Source organism: Budorcas taxicolor, chromosome 3, assembly GCF_023091745.1.
Source record: "Budorcas taxicolor isolate Tak-1 chromosome 3, Takin1.1, whole genome shotgun sequence".
Taxonomy (NCBI): domain Eukaryota; kingdom Metazoa; phylum Chordata; class Mammalia; order Artiodactyla; family Bovidae; genus Budorcas; species Budorcas taxicolor.
In genome coordinates, this window is record NC_068912.1 from 120872888 (window position 1) to 120890756 (window position 17869).

At 63.1% G+C, this 17869-nt stretch overlaps 1 protein-coding gene across 1 annotated transcript; it reads left to right on the plus strand.

The window, feature by feature from the left end:
- Window positions 1-211: 211 nt before the first annotated feature.
- On the plus strand, window positions 212-16502 carry ATG4B (autophagy related 4B cysteine peptidase). The gene is made up of 13 exons (XM_052636850.1): window positions 212-371; window positions 7426-7527; window positions 7655-7726; window positions 8790-8888; window positions 9250-9351; window positions 9831-9903; window positions 10401-10480; window positions 12649-12842; window positions 13126-13204; window positions 13358-13503; window positions 14418-14474; window positions 14736-14829; window positions 15444-16502. The coding sequence occupies exons 1-13, from the start codon at window positions 212-214 to the stop codon at window positions 15515-15517; spliced, it is 1332 nt and encodes a 443-aa protein (XP_052492810.1). The 3' UTR covers window positions 15518-16502.
- Window positions 16503-17869: the final 1367 nt, after the last annotated feature.

A 17869-nucleotide genomic window follows, 5' to 3' on the forward strand; every position in this document is an offset into this window, starting at 1 on the left:
GGGCCGCGGCCGTACGGCAAGATGGCCGCCCCGGCGGGCGCGCGCGCGCTGCCGGCCCGCCGCCCGCCCCGGCGCCCTGCGGCCCTCTGGCGCCGGCCTCCGCGGCCGCGGGGAATCGCCGCGGGGATCCCCGGGGGCGCGGCGCAGGCCGCCGGGAGGCCGCGCGCGCGCGCGGGCCCGGGCCGCCGCGCCGGGCGCGCCGTACGCCAAGATGGCGGCGGCGCCGCGGGCGCGCACTTCCGGCCGCGCACTTCCGGCCCCGCCCGCGCCCGCGCCGCGCGACCCGGATTGGCCCGGGCGGCGGCCCGTCGCGTCGCGCTGCGGGGCCGTCGGAGCGTCAGTCGGCGGCCCTGGAGCGAAGATGGACGCAGGTGAGGGCCGGCGGGGCGCGGGTCCGCCGGGGAGGCCCTCGCCGAGCGGCTGCGCGCCGGCGCCTGGGCTGGGGCCTCGCGGGCGCGGCGCGGAGCGGGGCGCGGCCCTGAGGCGGCGCGGGGCGCGGGCGGCCGGCGAGGCGCTGACAGCCCGGTCCGGGTCGGCGTGTCTGGCGCCCCGGCGGCCGCTCCCGGGGGCCCGACGGCGGCCGGGACGCGCAGGGGCGGCGCGGGGCGCGGGCGGGGGCGCCGGGCGGCGCGGCGGGGCAGGCGAAGCCGGTCTCTGACGCGGCGGCGGGAAGCTTTTGTCCCCCCACCTCGCCCGGAGTTAAGAAGGGGAAACTTCAACTCTCACGAAGTTAACGTGGGTAGGCTGCAGGCGAGCGGCATATCTCAGTACTCACAACGCACGCATGTTTTCTTCTTCAAATTCAGTAACCAATAAATGATCCCAGGGTTCCCCTTGATTGAAAGGACAGACGGACTCCGCCTCATCGTGTCTCAACTTCTTGGGAGCTTAACAGCAATGCAGAATGCGTGGGGACTGGGTTGGGAGGGTGTGCGCGCATCCGTGTATCTCTGTGCGCTGTTTCCGTCTGTTTTCATTGTGTTTCTGCTGCGGAGGGGTCACTTCTTTAATTTTTGCTGGCACGCTGTTGGGGATCTTTGTCCAGTATCCTTGAAAGCATTCTTACACCTTGAAAGACCTTCTTTTTCCATCCCACAGCAGGGTTACTCCTTTTATAAAATCTGTAGGAAGTGATCTTTGTTAAGAACCCTCCCAACGGTACAGACTCTCCTCTGGCTTAATTCCCCCTGTTATCCTGGATGACATTGTTTTTGCTTCATTTTTTCTTCCTGGATAGCAGCTGCAATGGGTATTTACTGGACTCTCAATTTGGAAGCTGTGGTATAAACCTTTATGGCCAATATCTCAGTGATTTGTGGCATCTTGTTAGTTCAACGTGTTAGGTAGTAGTAGGAGATGGTAGCCATGATTCCCAAAATGTGATGTTAAGCAGATGTGTTGTGAAGCTGTTTAAAACAAAAAGGACTTCTCCCCTGGATGGGGGAAGGAATAGAATTACTTACTTACTAAGACCATCCCTTGAGAGACTCGGTTAGGGTGGAAAGCACGGTGTTATGGTGGTCATTTTACCTTAAACGTGGAAGCCATCCTGTTCAAGTTAAGAGCAGCCACATGATGGAGGCTCCATGGAACCCTGATCCCTGCTTCAAAGCAGAGCTGTTTGCATGTGAAGGCCTTTGCTGATGCTGACAGAAACGTCTAGGGTGTGTGGGTCAGTGTTCTTTCTGACCTGACGCTGTGCGTCCTTTGGGATCATTAATGTCCAGCCTGCCCTGATTCCTGGAGTCCTTACAGGTTCCGCCTTCCTGGCCAAACATTATGCAGTTCTGGTGGTTTTTACAGTCATCTGTTCAATAGCTATGTTTATTACTGAGTGTGCGTTTGTGTCCGGCATTGTTCTACAGCTTGGGACTAGAGACGTGAACGAAGTAGACAAAAAGTGTGTGCTGACTGACGTGTTAGATGTGACACCCACCGAGTGGCTCGTGGGAGAGTGCTGTGGGCCCAGCAGGAGGGAGTTGGAATCACCAGAATGGCCTGGAAAGATCTCACCACAGAGGCAGCCAGTTTTGACTGGGACTCAAAAGCGGTGCAGGGGGATTGGCCTGTGGCCTGCTTCGCCAGTGGCCAGGGCGCAGTGGGTGGGGGTGAGCAAACTGAAGGCGGGGCAGCGAGAGGGCCCGGTCGCCGGCCTTGCTGGCTCGTGGCGTGTGAGTGGGACGGGGCTGCTTCGGGGCCTTTCCAAGGGGCAGCGCGGCTTGCACTGGCTGCTCTGCTGCAGAGGGGCAGGAGGCCCGTAAGGAGGCCGCCGCAGTGAGCCGGGCGCGGGCCTGGAGCGCCGGGTCCTCGCGGGGAGAGGGGGTTGGAATCTGGTACCTCTGCAGGTCGGGGCAAGGAGGACAGCGGTGGTGGGAAGTGTGAGGGCCAGCCACGTGTTGAGAGGGGTTTGAAATGCCGCGGTCTATGGCTTGCGCTGGGAAGTGCACGCGGGGAAACCTGGGGAGCCCCGCTTGCTAGGGAGATGTTAGGAGGTGGGTCTTGCAGGGGGTGAGAGTGAGGCACCTGCTAGACGTCTGTGTTGTATCGTCCAAGGAGCCTCGGGTCTGCGGGCCTGGAGCCGAGAGCGGAGGCCTGGGCTGGAGGTAGAAGTGTGTGGGGCCGGTTTGGGCAAGGGCTCTAAGGGCCTGAGTGGGAGGGGAGGCAGGGCGGGAGGCCCAGGGCTGCTGCCGGGCTGCGGGTGGCAGGCCAGGCCCCAGGCCCGTCCCCACAGCCTGCTCTGGTTGGCACTGGACCGGACATGCTGTCGGCTCCTCGGGGACGGAGTCGGTGTCTTGTGCTTCATCTTCGGGCTTTGCCTGTGTCTGACAGGTGGTTGGTGATGGAAGAAGCAGAACTGGAGTTGCTGGTGATGCACACGGTCCTGTCCTGTGGGTGTTCCCGGGCTGCAGGGTTTGTGTATAATGGAAATCCGCGTGTTGGTGTAACGCGTAGGGGATGAGGAGGGCAGTCAGGCTCACTGAGGGCCGGCTGGAGCCCGTTCTCTCCGGTGTGTTCACTGGGGTGCCCTGGGCAGTGTCCTGGTGCCCCTAAAGTTCCAGCTTTTCTTTCCTTCCGTCGATCTCCTTCCCTTGCTTCATCTTTTCATTGAGAACTGTTGTTCAGTTGCTCAGTCGTGTCCCACTCTTCGTGGCCCCACGGACTGCATCAAGCCAGGCTTCCCTGCCCATCAGCAACTCCCGGATCTTGCTGAAAGTCATGTCCATCGAGTCGGTGATGCCATCCAACCATCTCATCCTCTGTCATCCCCTCTCCTCCTGCCTTCAATCTTTCCCAGCATCAGGCTCTTTTCTAATGAGTCGGCTCTTTGCATCAGGTGGGCAAAATATTGGAGCTTCAGCATCAGTCCTTCCAATGCCAGCATTTTCATATAAACTATTTGGGATTTGAAAAAAAACTACTTGCAAACTTGTGATTTTAAACATAAGCATTTTCGTATGGAAGAAAAGAAGGGAAGACCCTTCTTTTGGTTTTATTTTAAAAGCATACATAACACATGTTTACAAAGCATAACACATATTTATAAAATATAATCTCAGAAATATGCATGTTGGGAAAACGTCTTTGAAGTGTGGTACGTTACACTAAGCTCTAAAGAATTCTAATGGTGTGTACTTCTGTGCGTTTCCCTGCTTGAGTTACTGTGCAGTTGAGACCAAGTCATCTGGTTCAGTGTATTGAGCACAGTTTGCTATTTTTCAATCGTGTTAATAACATTAAATTGAAACGTTTAAAAATAGAATTGCCATCCTATTTGTGGACTTTCTGTTTTCTCTTCCTGGTGTGATCAGGGACACCCTTGGGAGGAAGAGGTGACTGGGTAGAAAAAAATGTTTCTAAAAGCCTTCTTTCTCAAAGTGGATGGCACGTGTCTTGCTTCTACTGTGTTCTCTTACTTCAAATCAGAGTCACTACCCAAGCATCTGGAGACTGGCATTCTTTGGGAAGTCGGGCTCCTTTTAGCTCAGGAGGCCTGTGAGCTTCATAGATGAGGATCCCGAGGTTCCCCTTGCGGGTTTGTGTTGTGAGACGAGGCGCCCTCCGGGCCGAGTGTGGAGACTGCTGGTCCTGAGCTGGTGGAGCTGGTCAGTCTGAGGACAAGTCAGTGCAGGACCTTCTGAGGATGGACTCCTCCTGGGGCTTGGTCTGTGTGAGGCTCAGCGACTGTGAGCGCCCATCTAAGGATGGAAAGGCGCCAGGGTTCCTGTTGGAGCCCCTGCTGACCTTGTGCCCTGCAGTGCTTTCTGCCCTCCAGAAGCACGGGAACATACTTTGGCGAAATCAGTACTGAAAACGAACAGCAGTGGCGTTCAGTTCGGCGGAGGGTGATTGAGTTTCCTCGGACACACCTTACGGCCCGAGCTCACGGGGAGGGGGCAGGAGGGGCTGAGAGCCGGGCTGGGGTCCTGCGTCCCTGGCGCTAGCCTGCGATCTCATCCCGTGGGCAGAGCTGGCCACTCGCCCTACTTCCTGGGTGAAGAAACGGAGGCTCAAAACTGCGCGTCGTGTGTCGGCCAGCAGGTGGGTTCTCTGCTTGCAGAGTCAGATCACAATAGAAAGTCGAACAGCAGAAGTGACTGGGATTCGGAGAGGCCTGTCCTTCCTTCACCGCAGAGGCCGAGCCTCAGGTCAGGGGTTGCCGGGGGCTTGTGGCGGGTGTCGGGGGCAGGGGGGCTGGCCCGTGCCCCCCAGGCTGAGAAGCCCTTAGCTCTGCCCCTCTGGCTGCAGCTGCAAGTCCGCGGACTCCGTGCTGGCGCTGGGGGCGGGCCTGTTCTCGGGGCCAGGGCTGCTCAGATCAGCTGGGTGACCGGGCTGATTCTGGAGGACGTTGTCCCGGGTGTCGCAGCTCAGACTGTGGAGACGGGTGTGCTGCCCTCCCTGCGCCCCCCTGGGAGGACCAGGGCCTCGTTGCACGTGCTGATCCGTTTCTCTCTTTGGCTCCAGCTTTGCCAGCGAGTTAACTGGCATAGGGGAGAAGGGCGTGGGCAGAGACCGCAGGGTGCAGAGAGGGGAGCTGGGCCTGGGGTGTCCTAGGCCGATGTCATAGGAGCCGTGACCTGTGCCCAGAAGGGTCCCGCCTCCAGGAGGAGTGGGAGGTGTGGGCTGCGGGACCCCTGTCAGCTCGCGGCTGCCCAGCCTAGCGGCTTCCTGCCCACGTGGTTCCTTCAGGAGCCTCGGGCAGTGAAGGCTGCGAGGCTGCCCAGCCTGTAATATTGTTAGTCACGGCGGGGGACTCAGTGACATGTTAACAGGGAGGACACGTGTTTCCCCTTTCCTCTGAAGTTGGCTGTGTGGCCTGTAAAGTCGGTGCTTTACCCTGAGGGCCGTGCCTGCTTCCTCGCCTGTCCCTTCTTGGGTGAGAACCCGCCCACTGCGGGCGGCTGCTGTCACCGGCGTCAGAGCAGCTGCGTCTCCTTTCCTTGCTCATCTCACTGGAAGCTGGTGTCTCCGGAGCATCCCAGAGCCCTCTGATGTGCGCGTGTGCCGCTGCCCTCGGAGCACTCCGGGGCTTAGTATGCAGGGCCACCTCGGGTTCTGAGCTCTGATCCTGCAGGGTGAGCGTCACTGCCCTGCAGCGCTGTGGGCTGAGATCAGACAGGTCCTCTTGGCCCTGCACCCTTGGAGTCATCCTGGCGGGTGTGAGTCCACAGGTGTGTAAGCCTTGAGGTCTGAGAAGGCCGTGCCTTCTGAAGATGTGGGGATGGCTTCCACAGGCAAAGACACAGATGTGTTCTCTATTTGAGAAGACAGAACTGTAGCTTATTCCTGCTTGGTGTTTACAATCATGTGCACAAACAACCCTACGTGGAAAGGGCTAGAGAGAAACTTGGAGGTTAAGTTACTAATCCTTGATCGCAAGCCAGCCTGGTGGACGCGGGGGATGCGCGGACAAGGCAGGCCCTCAGAGCAGGGCAGCCTCGCCCTGGGCCCTCGGGAGCCGCTATGGAAGCGCAGGGCCCCTCTGTGCCCATGGGGTTCCGGGCGATGGGAAGGAGGCAGGGCTGGCCCCGGCGCCGAGGGCTCCTGGTGCGCACTGAGCACAGGGCCTCTCGCTGCGGGCGTGTGGTGTCGCAAGCGCCCTCCGCAGCCCTGGGGCGCAGGTTGGTTGAGCAGCAGTGCAGCCGTTCAGGGCCGGCAGACCGTGTGCCTCCGTCCTTGACGTTGGTGACGCATGCCGCCCTTGGAGCCCTTTGTGTGCAGGCCTCTCGTGAGCCCTTCTCGGGAAGGGCTCAGGGCTGCGTCCCAGCTGTGCTGCAGGGCATCTTCTCACGTGTCCTGGGTGATGGGCGAGGAGCTTTCCCCACCCAGAGGCTGACTGCCCAGGCACCGCCAGCTGTGAGGGCTCCGCAGGGACCTGTGCCTCTCTGCCCGCCTTTCCTGGGGCTGGCAGTGCGGGCAGGACGCTGTGAGGCGCCAGGACTCCGGACAAAGAAACGCAGGTGAGTCGGCACAGACGGCTCCTGCAGGGAAGCACGCGGCTGCAGCTGATGCTTTACGTCCCGTGGCCTTTGGATTGTTTTAGTAAACTGTTGTTTACCAAAAGGTAGGGCTGTCATTGAAAAATAAAGTCACGTGTGGGAGAAGCTCATTCCATGTCTTTGATTTTCTGGAGAGCTGAGTGGAGGTGCAGGTGGAGGGGGTGGGGGCGCTGTTGGAGCTGGTGAGGCGGCAGCCGGGAGCGGGGTGCCCGGGACGCCCCGTGGGTGGTGGCTGAGCTGCCGCGTCGGGAGCCCAGGGCAGAGGGAGGGTGTCTGCCAGGCTCCGGCCTCTCTGAAGCTGTGCGGTGGGTGTGCCGCAGGCGGACACAGCGCACACGCAGCTCGGCGGGAAGCGGGGGGAGCGCCCCAGGTTCCAGCGCGCCCGCAGCCCCGGCCCCGCGCTGTCCCCTGCAGTGGCGGCCTGCTGGGTCAGGTGGCCCGGCCAGACTGCTGCTGCTCCTCCGTGCGTGCCGTCCAGGTCAGCCCCGCGTGCAGAGACGGAGGTCTGGGCCCGTGTGCGTCTGTCTCTTCGGTTCGAGTCTGAAACCGTTAGGGGCTTAAAGTGTTGGTCGCTCAGTTGTGTCCCCGTGGACTGTAGCCGCCTGGTTCCTGTGTCCGTGGCGCTCTCCAGGCAGGAACACTGGAGTGGGTAGCCACGCCTTCTCCAGGGGGTCTTCCTGACCCGGGGATCAAACCCACGCCCCGTGCAGTGCAGGAGGCCCCTCTGCTGTGCGGGCCACTCCTCCCGCCCCTCGGTGCCTGGGCCTGGCCCCTGCTGCCCAGCGCCGAGCACCCCCTTCTCCCTGTGGTGGCCGCGCGGAGGCCCCGAACTCCACGTGGGCTCTGTACAGAGACGCTGTACGTGATCTCTGATCCTCGTTTATAAAATCAGGAAACGGCCATCAGAGTGTGTCTTTGGTTTCCATAGCTACTCTGACCTACGACACGCTCCGATTCGCTGAGTTTGAGGATTTCCCTGAGACCTCGGAGCCCGTCTGGATCCTGGGGAGGAAGTACAGTGTCCTCACAGGTATGGCCCGCGGAGCTGCGCTGCTCTCCTGCAGAGAGCGGCGTGACGGTGAGTTGCCTGTGACTTCCTGAGACACGGGTCTGGGCGCTTACTGCCGTGTGTGCGTGTCCCTTCTCTCACCCTCTAGAAAAGGACGAGATCTTGGCCGACGTGGCGTCGAGACTGTGGTTTACGTACAGAAAGAACTTCCCGGCCATTGGTGAGTGCCGCCTGCTGCAGGAGAGCTTCGAGCGGGAAGCGTAGAGCTCAGCACCTGGGCCCGTCCCCGGTGTTGCCCTCAGGCAGCCTGCTGGCTGCAGAGCTCGACCGCAGCCCAGGGCCCTGGCCCTGCCGCGCCGGGGATGCTTTCGACAGTGAGCCACGCTTGCTCCCTGGGGCCTGGGGCCTGGGCGATGAGCCACGCCTGGCGTGGGCAGCGCAGAGTGGAGCACAGCGGGAAGTGCGCAGCCCCTCTCGGTGCTGAGGCCGCCTCTGCTCCTGGAGGCTCTGGGCCTCCGTGCTGGGCTGGGGTTGGAGCTGGTGGCGCTGTGGGTTGGGTGCTGGGAAGCCCTGGTCTCACCCGTTAGCTGCCCTCACGGGTCCCGCTCTTGGTTGTAGGCCCTGAAGGGCAAGGTGAAGCTCCTCCCTGTGTCCCTGGCGCCCGGTCTCCATCAGCTCCCTCCTCAGGGGGCTGCCATCTGTCCCCAGAGCTCAGGAGCCTGGGGCGCCTCCCTGTCCAGGGGCCACGTCCTGTGGCGGGCTTGTCAGACACCTCAGGCGCTCTCTCGCTCCTGCTGGGCCCCGATGGGGCTGGAGCCGCTGGGCTGGCAGCGCTGTCTGAGCCCCAGGGCAGGGCAGCTGGCGGCAGCCTGCGCAGGCGGCCGTCGGGGGCGCTCGGCGGCTGGTCTGTGCCGCTGACCGCCGCACGAGACCACCATGCGTGGTGGGGCGACCCGCGTGCTGCCGAGGCTGCGCCTGCAGGCGCTCGGCTTGCTGTGAGCCCGCCGTCCGGGGCAGGCTCTGTCTGCTGCGTGTCTGCAAGCCCCACCGCCTCCACCTCGGGGCCTGGCACACGCCCAGGAGTGCCGCTCCCGCTCGGCCTCCCTTGTGAGGCTGAGGCCTCTTCGCGTGTGTCTAGTCGCTCTGTTTCGCTGAGGCTTGTTCACACGTCGGCCCCTGACGAGGAGAGTGAGGGCGTGTCCCTCGGCGGGTCGTTGGCGCGGTGAGCCGCGCGGGCCCGGCCTGGGCCTGATGGTGCGCGCCTCTCTCGCCCTCCACGGCAGGGGGCACCGGCCCCACCTCGGACACGGGCTGGGGCTGCATGCTGAGGTGTGGACAGATGATCTTCGCCCAAGCCCTGGTGTGCCGGCACCTGGGCCGCGGTGAGTCTCCCAGCGTCAGCGCGTTCTCGGGGGCGGGGGCGTCGCCATCACTCTCGGGGCTGTGGGGTTTTCTTTGTAACAACCTGCAAGTTTTCGTTGATTAAAGAAAGTGGCTCTGAAGACGCTCGTAACCGTTTGTGTTTCAGAAGCCATTTTTAAAGCACCGAACCAGTCTCCATTTTCGGGTGCATCTGGTTTGATGTGTTGGCATGTGTATATTTGAGATCCTGAAGAACTTGGTGCTCCCACTCGGGGAATTTCTCAGGAAGTTTGGGCACCACGCATGTTTCGAGTGCTTTATAGCGATGACGGCCTCTTGCCTGTGTTTGGGGAGACTGGACTTGCGTGTCTTCCCCCGTAGACTGGAGGTGGGCGCAGCGGAAGAGGCAGCCCGACAGCTACTGCCGCGTCCTGCAGGCGTTCCTGGACAGGAAGGACAGCTGCTACTCCATCCACCAGATAGGTGGGCGCGGCACGCTGGGCACGGGCCTCGAGGGTGCCTCTGTGCGGAGGGCTGGGGGTTCCGTGCGCCTCTCTGCCCGAGCTCCCGTGCTGTCAGCCTGGCGCTGGTGAACAGCAGCTCGCAGGCCTCGCGGGCTGCTCCTCGGCACCCGCGATGGCAGCACTGCCTGTCCAGACACCCGCCGTCTAGGCCAGGTGGTCGTGTCCTGCCTCCACCCACGTGGAGGGGGCGGAGCTCTGTGCTCACCGAGCTGCACGCCACCTCGGTCCACTCCCCCGACGGGGCTAGGGGTCGGGGTCCGAGGGGGCGCACCTTGGAGAGAAGGGTGTCCCTGCGGGCGGCGGTGGCGCATCCTGGCACCAGTCAGGAGCTGGCTGAGGCAGGCTTCCCGGCCAGTGTTCCCGGCCTCTCGGCCGGGTAGGGGGAGGGGTTTCAGGACGTGGGGGGCGAGGGTCGCTAACCTGCTCTGTTTCCTGCAGCACAAATGGGCGTTGGCGAGGGCAAGTCCATCGGCCAGTGGTACGGGCCCAACACCGTCGCCCAGGTCCTTAAGTACGTGCCCGGGGTGCGTGGACTCGCCTGGGCCTCTGCTGCTGAAGGGAGTGAGGGGCCTCTTAACTCTCTCAGCCTCTTCAGAACCCTCAGGAGGGTCCTCAGAGGTCACCGTGCCGAGTGGTCTTAGGGGTCGGAATCTGTTTCTAGTGAGGGTGTGCCCACCTGGGTCCTGGGAGCCCCTGCAGAGCCCCCCGATTAGACAGAGCCCCCTCCCGTCAGGCCGTGACTCCTCGGCCACAGGCGCCCGCCCAGCGCGGCGCCTCCCACTGCGCTGTCAGCTCAGCGTCTCGCGGGGCGCAGGTGGGCTGATGGGGGCGGCCGGGCTGCCTCAGGCTGGGCGAGGCCTGGGCTTGGCATCTGACTCTTGCCCGTGTGCTGGCCTGATTGGGAACGGCTGCTCGCGCGACCTCCCCTGCACAGCCGCGGCTGGCAGAGGCCAGGAGGCTCGAGCCAGGCAGGCTCATCAGGGCGCCCTCCCCTCCCCTCCCCGGCAGGAAGCTGGCTGTCTTCGACGCCTGGAGCGCCCTGGCTGTGCACGTAGCGATGGACAACACGGTGGTGATGGCGGACGTCAGTGAGTGAGTGGGCCCCGGGCTGAGGGCCCTCGCCGGCCCCGGGCAGGGCGGGAGGGCGTTGGGCGCCCGTGTGCTGGGCCTGTGTGTGCTCTGACGCCCCGCGAGGAATGCCGCCGCGTCTTGCCCCCAGACGCTGTGAAAGGTTTAGAGGTCCGAGGAGCACCCGGGTTCACAAGGTCTGGAGGCAGAGACGTGGTCTGCCTGTCGTCTCTGAGGGAAGAGCAGAGTTCAGGCGCGCTGACCTCTGAACGGGGTTGGAACGCACAGACAGGGTCTGTCGGCACGGCGCAGGGTGGGCTGCGTGGGGTGTGCGAGCCGCTTCTGTCTTGGGCCAGGTGTGGGGGGACCCCGTGCCAGCAGGAAGGTGTCCTCCTCACAGAAGGGCCTCTTGGTCGGCAAAGCAGAACTGAGATAGAGTTGAGAGACGGCGCAGCAGGGCAGATGCGTCCACGGGGCAGTCGTGTGAGCCTACGTGGAGCAGGCAGGAAAAAAGGACAGGACCTGAACTACCTAGAAATGTCAAGCTTTCTGTCTCAGCTTTTGGGTTGAAAAAGTCAAGCTTAAAAGTTACACGTCAGAAGCTGATTTGTACAAGACTCAGGGAAGAGCACGTACCTTTAATGCTGGTGATGGCGCAGTGAACAGTGATGGAGTGAAGTCCAGTTCAAGAGCCTAGGAAAGGACCGGTAACAGCGACGGAAGGAGCTTCAGAAACATGGCGTTAATAAAGCCGCGTGCAGAGAGAACGCTTTAAGAGGAGGTGTGGTAGCAGCACTACCTTTTAGAGCTGGCTCTTGGCAGCAGTGTGCACCGCACCAGCAGCTGCGTCAGGGGTAAGGAGAAGCCCAGAAATGTGTTTGGAAATCAGGAGGGGAGAGCCTGACGCCGACCCCTGTGCGTGGGTTTTCCCAGCCCAGCAGTTCCGCAACACCCACTGGGCGTGGTGCAGTTCAGCTCAGTTCTGAGCCCGTCTGCGGGCCTGCAGAACCCCCCGCCACACACACCCCCCACTGAAGACCCCAGGGCGAGTCCAGGTGGTGGACTTGTGCTTCGACAGACTGGCTGGAGGCTCCATGACCCTGCCCTCGGGTCTGTGACTTTGCTGGAGCAGCTGAGAGATTCAGGAGCACTTCACTCACGAGAGCACGGGGGCACCCAAGGACAGGACTCGGAGGCAGCCAATGGGAGAGATGCTTGAAGTCCTCTCAGCGTTTATGGAGGCAGCACCAACAGGCCCGAGGGACCGGGTCATCATCTGCTGCCAACTGAACGGCTCCCCTCCCTGGAGCGGCGTGGAGGGGTGCCTGCATCCAGCCCCTCCCTCAAGGCTCTCCAGAGCCCCCAGTAACAACCAGGGACGGCTCCATGGCGCTCCTCAGGAAGGTCTGAGGGGTTGGGGGCCCCTGCTCAGGACGCACCCCTGGTCCCTTCTGATTTGTGAGTGGACTCGAGAGGGTGTTTGATGGGCTCTGAGGCGGTGCCCAGTGGGGTCTGACTCCCCAGTGCACCCATCCCTGCCTCGGGTATCTGTTGGCCCTCTTCGAGCAAGTGGACTCATGGACCTTTTTCTAATTCAAGGTGTTTTCCCTGTGGGTCGTGCCTCCCGCCCCAGGCGTGGCTGGCTCCTTGACGGTGGCCTGTGTGCTGTCCCTTTTCTGGCACACTCTCACCCTGTGCTTTCGGCCCGTTAGCGGGGAAGGGTGTCCAGGAGCCATGGCTGGGTGCCTGGGGTGCTTGTGGCTGCTGGAGGGTCTCCTACACTGAACTCGGGAGTAAACCTGTTCCCTGAGGGATTAGCGGGTGTGTTTAGACGGAAGAAAAAGCAGAAACGTTTCTGCTTGGTGCTGTCCTTGCTGAGGGGGCCTCAGGCCTGCGGTCAGTGCTGCGTCCGCCTGGCTGGTGGCTCCGCGGGGCTGGCTTTACCATGCTTCCCAGGTGCACGCAAGTGTTCCCTTGCTGTGTGTATGCTGCGTCTCACAGTAAGAGTTTCCAGCTGCACACGCGCAGGGAGCGTGTGCTCCGTCTTTCCCTGTAGTGGCAGCTTTACCTTAGGCTCAGTTTCCAGGTCTGAGCTGTACTTGGCGCACTGGACTGTTCACAGCTGTGTCTTGGCGGTGGACTCGCGCCTCCTCCCGTTCAGGCCCTGAGAACAGTCTGCCTCTTGCAGGGAGGTTGTGCAGGAGCGGCCTTCCGTGTGCCGGGGCTGAGGCCTTCCCCGCAGACTCCGAGCGGCATTGCAACGGCTTTCCGGCGGGGGCCGAGGGCGGCGGGTGCACGGCGCCCTGGAGACCCTTGGTGCTGCTCATCCCACTGCGCCTGGGGCTGGCGGACGTGAACGCGGCCTACGCCGGCACGCTCAAGGTGGGTCTGTGCCGGCCCCTCCCCTCCTGCGGCCGGGGCTGCTCCCCGGAGCCCCCAGCCATCCCCTCTTTGCGCCCTGGTCGTGCCAGCTCCTCCCCACAGCAGCCTGCCCCACCCGCAGCTGGGCCGACCCGTGTGCGGCTGCTTGCTGCCCTGCCGTCCCCGTCACCCCGCTTGGGGCTGCCCCGAAGGAACTGCGCCTCGGGGTCGGGAGCCGCGCTCTGTGAGGCTGTGCTCGCAGCCCCGCGGGGAGGAGCCCTGCTCACAGCGCTGCTCCCCGCAGCACTGCTTCCGGATGCCCCAGTCCCTGGGGGTGATCGGAGGGAAGCCCAACAGTGCCCACTACTTCATCGGCTACGTTGGTGAGTGGGGGTCTGCTGCGGTTGAAGGAAGAGGGTGGTCTTCAGGGTGCTCCCCCGCCGCTGGACATGAAGCCGCCTCCGCAAGGCCAGCGTGGCTTTGGGGGCTGCGGTGGGGCCGCCCTGCCCTCGCTGACCCACCCGCCACCCACCCAGGGGAGGAGCTCATCTACCTGGACCCCCACACCACGCAGCCGGCCGTGGCGGCCGCTGACCGCTGCCCAGTCCCGGACGAGAGCTTCCATTGCCAGCACCCGCCCGGCAGGATGAGCATCACGGAGCTCGACCCGTCCATCGCCGTGGTGCGTCCCCCGTGTCCGCCGTCAGCGCTGTCCTGCTGCTGCTTCAGGAGGGAGCCCCCCCGTTCCCGGAGTTTCACTGCCGTGCGCTTAGCGTGACGTCACGCGGTTCAGAGCCCGCGCAGGGCGGCCCTGGCCCCGCCCCCGCCGCGGCTCCTCCTCGGGCTCCCCACCCCGCGCGCTTCGGGCTTGGTTTCTGAGCTGCTGTGTCTGCTGGGTGGCCCCTAAGAATGTCCCTGCTCGCTCACGCTCTGCTGACGGCAAGGCGGGAAGGGTTGGTTCGGCTCAGAAAACATTCGCGGGAGGCCAGGGACCCCTTGGAGAAGGCAGTGGCACCCCACTCCAGTACTCTTGCCTGGAAAATCCCGTGGATGGAGGAGCCTGGTAGGCTGCAGTCCGTGGGGTGGCTAAGAGTCGGATACAACTGAGTGACTTCATTTTCACTTTTCACTTTCATGCATTGGAGAAGGAAATGGTAACCCACTCCAGTGTTCTTACCTGGAGAATCCCAGGGACGGGGGAGCCTGGTGGGCTGCCATCTATGGGGTCGCACAGAGTCGGACACGACTAAATTGACTTAGCAGCAGCAGCAGCAGCAGGGACCCCTAGAAATCAGAACAATGTACGGGTCACCCAAGCTGTGGACACGAGGCATTTGGTCCTGAGAAGGGGCGACTCCAGACGCACTGCCTGTGGGTCTGGGTCACTCCCAGAGACCCGTGGCCCCTGGGAGGGCATCAGCAGGGGTCTCGCAGGAGCCCGCCTGTGAGCTCGTGAGAACGCGGCTGGGTCTGAGTCTGTCTGGGCGGAGGGGGGTGGGCACCGCGGCCAGACACCAAGGCAGGCCCGGTGTGTCCAGGATGCACCTGAGGGCCCACGGGCCGGGTAGCCCTGTTTACTGTGGGTGTTGGTTGCAGGGGTTCTTCTGTAAGACTGAGGATGACTTTAACGACTGGTGTCAGCAAGTGAGAAAGGTTGGTGGTGGCTCCCGTCCCGTGGGGTCTGCGCTGGAGGCTGGTTGGGGGTCTGGGGTCCAGCTTCCCACTCAGCTGCCCCGCCCTGTGCGGGGCCACACTTGCCTTGCCTGCCTCGGGATGCCCGGCCATGCTTGCTGTGGTCACAGGCCCCCTGGGATTCCCATTGCTGGGGTCGCCCAGGAAGGCTGCCCGGCCTGGTGGGTCCTGCCTCCGCTTGGCCCTCCCTCCGCCGTGGCCTGACGTGTAGTCTGCCGACAGCTGTCCCTGCTGGGAGGCGCCCTGCCTATGTTTGAGCTGGTGGAGCAGCAGCCTTCCCACCTGGCCTGTCCCGACGTCCTCAACTTGTCCTTAGGTGAGTCCAGAGGCCCAGGGTCTCGGCCCGGGGTGCGGTCTGTGTGACGCTGTCCTCCCCTGCCTCCCCAGGGCCTGCTCTGCTGAGCCGTGGCCTCTCACGCTGGCCTGAGCCCCAGCACAGTTCCCTGGGGCTTTGTGAGGGGTCCCTGGGGGCACAGCACGTGAGTCCGCTTCATGCTCCCCCGGGCTCCTGGGAGCCGGGATAGGCTAGGCCTTCTGCGGTGAAGCAGCTGCTGGGGCTCGGTCCCTGTAGCCCTGTGGTTCTGGGGACACCTTCCCAGTGTGAGTGGAGCTTGTGCAGAGGGGGCCCGCGTGTTGCGGCTGGGTGCCCTCCTGTGGGGGGCCCTTGTCCCTGAGTCTCAGCGCTGGGCTCTGCTGCCTGTTCAGACCCCAGCAGGAGCAGGGCGCCCCAGCTGGGCAGTCTCGGTTGCCCCGCCCCCCCATCTGCATCCAGGCCGCCCTGACAGTCGGGCCCTGGGCAGGACGTGCTCCTCACGGGGCACGCGGGTCGGACGTGGGATGAGGCCTGTGCGCCCTCGGGCACTTGACCCTCAGCCCCAGACTGAGCGACCCACTCCTGCGTCTACTGAGGCTTTGTCTTGCTTTTTCTAGATTCTTCTGACGCGGAGCGACTGGAAAGATTCTTTGACTCAGAAGACGAAGACTTTGAGATCCTGTCCCTCTGAGAGTCCTGCAGGTGGGGATGGTCTCACTAGCCCTGCAGGGGCGCTTGGCCGCCGCGTCTCATCCACCCGCTGCCCTCCGCCCAGCGCCCCAGCCCAGCTGCCTCCGCCTGACGGAAGCCCTGGGCGCACGCTCCCGCCGCACTGCCAGCCCTGCCCGGTGCCCCGTGCCCTCCTGGCCCGGCCGCTCTTCTTGGAATTAAAGCCCTGTCTGAAGCTCCATGATGGACATGGCTGCCGCTGGGCGTATCCTTAGACGGGCTCTGAAGACGCAGTCTGCAGGGTGCCGTGGGAAAAGGGCCAAGGAGCACGGTGGGCGTCCTGCACTAGGAGGAAAGGCGTGGGGGCAGGCGACCAGGCCCACAGATGCCACTGCGCGCCGTGCCAGACAGCAGTGCCGCCCGGCCGGAGCCCCAGGGAGGCCATGGGCCCCTGCTGCCGCTTGCTTGTCTCGCCCGCTGCCCCCGCAGCACCCCCCACCTCACCCCTCATCAGGGCCTCCCTCCTGGTTGGCACGGCTTCAGATGGTTTGGGGCCCGAGGGTCAAGCCTTCCGCTTGTGGCGTGAGGTGGGTGTGCCACCCCTCACAGCGGGGGCACACCCGGACCTGCTCACGTTGACCGGGGGCCACCTGCCACCTTCAGCCTGCGTTCGGGCCCCACCGACGGCCTGTGTCCCACCTGGGAGTGCAGACCGGCTGGGAGCTCAGGTGTGGGCAGCCTCCCTCCCAGGAGCCCCCACCCGCCGGGTGTTGTCCACCTAAGTTATTTCGTCTCCCTTCGTCTCCTCCCCCTCTCCGTCCCTCAGGCAGAGCTGGGGGGGTCTCTGTTCCCGCTGGCGCACGGGGTCTCCTCTGCTCAGCCGGCAGCAGGAGTGCCGGACGGGACCACAGACCAGAGGGGACTGTCTCGTGTGTGTTGGGAAAGGCTTATTGAAGAGTATTCACTCTTAGTGATATAGTTCGCGGTTCCTTACTGCAAATAATAACAGTTTCAATAGAAAACAATTCGTGTGTGTCTTGATTTTCCCGGAGCTGTAATTGGACATGGTGAGGACAGGGATGGTGTTCTCTGTCAGCACCCCTGGGAAGGACCTGGTGGACACGCGTGGCGAGCTCGTGGCTCCCAGGCCCGGGCAGGTGGTGCCCCCTGCGTGGACCTGCTCTGCACGGCGCTGGTTCTCGTGTTCAGTCGCTCAGTGGCGCCCGACTGACCCCGCGGACGGCAGCACACCAGGCTTCCCTCCCACCACCGTCTCCTCGTTTCCCCAGATTCATGTCCATTGAGTCAGTGATGCCACCCAGGCATCTCATTCTGTCACCCTCTTCTCTTGCCTTCAGTCTTTCTCAGCATCGAGCAGTTAGCTGTTTGTATCTGGTGGCCCAAGCATTGGAGCTTCAGTATCAGCATCAGTCCTTCCAGTGAATATTCGGAACTGGCTGGATCTGCTTGCAGTCCAAGGGACTCTGAAGTCTTCTCCGACACCACAATTTGAAAGCATTTAATTTTTCAGCGGTCAGCCTTCTTCATGGTCCAGCTCACATCTGTGCACGACTGCTGGGAAAACCACCCAGTTGCTCGGCGGTAAGGAATCCGCCTACAACGCAGGAGAACGGGCTCCATCCCTGGCTGGGGAAGATCCCCTGCAAGAGGGCATGGCAAGCCACTGCAGCATGCTTGCCTGGAGGATCCCATGGACAGAGGCGGCTGGTGGTGGGCTGCAGGCCACGGGGTCGCAGAGTTGGACGTGACCGAGGTGGCTGAGCACCCTTGGCCTCCTGTGGTTTGCGCTTAAGGCAGGACGTGCAGGGAGGTCAGACTCCGTTGCTCCCTCACGGGTGGATGCCTCAGCTGGTCACCCCCTAGTGAGTCACCAGGAAGGACTGAGCGAGGCCACTTGCCACGCCCAGGAGGTCCTGGCGGGAGTGCTGGAGCTACACAGCCCTCCCGCGCCCTGCTTCTGCCCACCTGCCCGCTGTGGTGGGCTTGCGGGGACCAGGGCCAGGCAGGAAGTGCTGCGGCCGGAGACTGAGGCCTGGCTTCTAGAAGCAGCCTGTTTGGCTTCTGGAGCCTCCACACTCTGGCTGAGGATCCTCTTAGAACCCTGGAGGTCAGTGGTCAGCAGTGCTGTCCCCGGGGCCCTGGCTCCTTCCCTTGCCAAGCTCCCACACCCCACACGCTGCACGCAGCAGCATCTCCCCTGACCAGACCTTTCTGCCTCCAAAGCCTGCAGGGCCCCGTCCTAACCTGGGCCAGAGGGCTGCCCGGCAGGGGGCTCCCGCCCAGGCCCATGGCCTCCGTGATGGCCAGCCCTCAGGACCCTTGCCCCCGCTGCGTTCTCTTCCCCCAGAATGTG

What these genes read in the sequence shown, in the direction of transcription:
- ATG4B (XM_052636850.1), top strand. Translation starts at nt 212, where the DNA reads ATGGCGGCGGCGCCGCGGGCGCGCACTTCCGGCCGCGCACTTCCGGCC. An exon ending in AAAGAACTTCCCGGCCATTG is followed by an intron (nt 7,727 to 8,789) that starts GTGAGTGCCGCC and finishes CCTCCACGGCAG; the next exon opens with GGGGCACCGGCCCCACCTCG. An exon ending in GGTGTCAGCAAGTGAGAAAG is followed by an intron (nt 14,475 to 14,735) that starts GTTGGTGGTGGC and finishes GTCTGCCGACAG; the next exon opens with CTGTCCCTGCTGGGAGGCGC.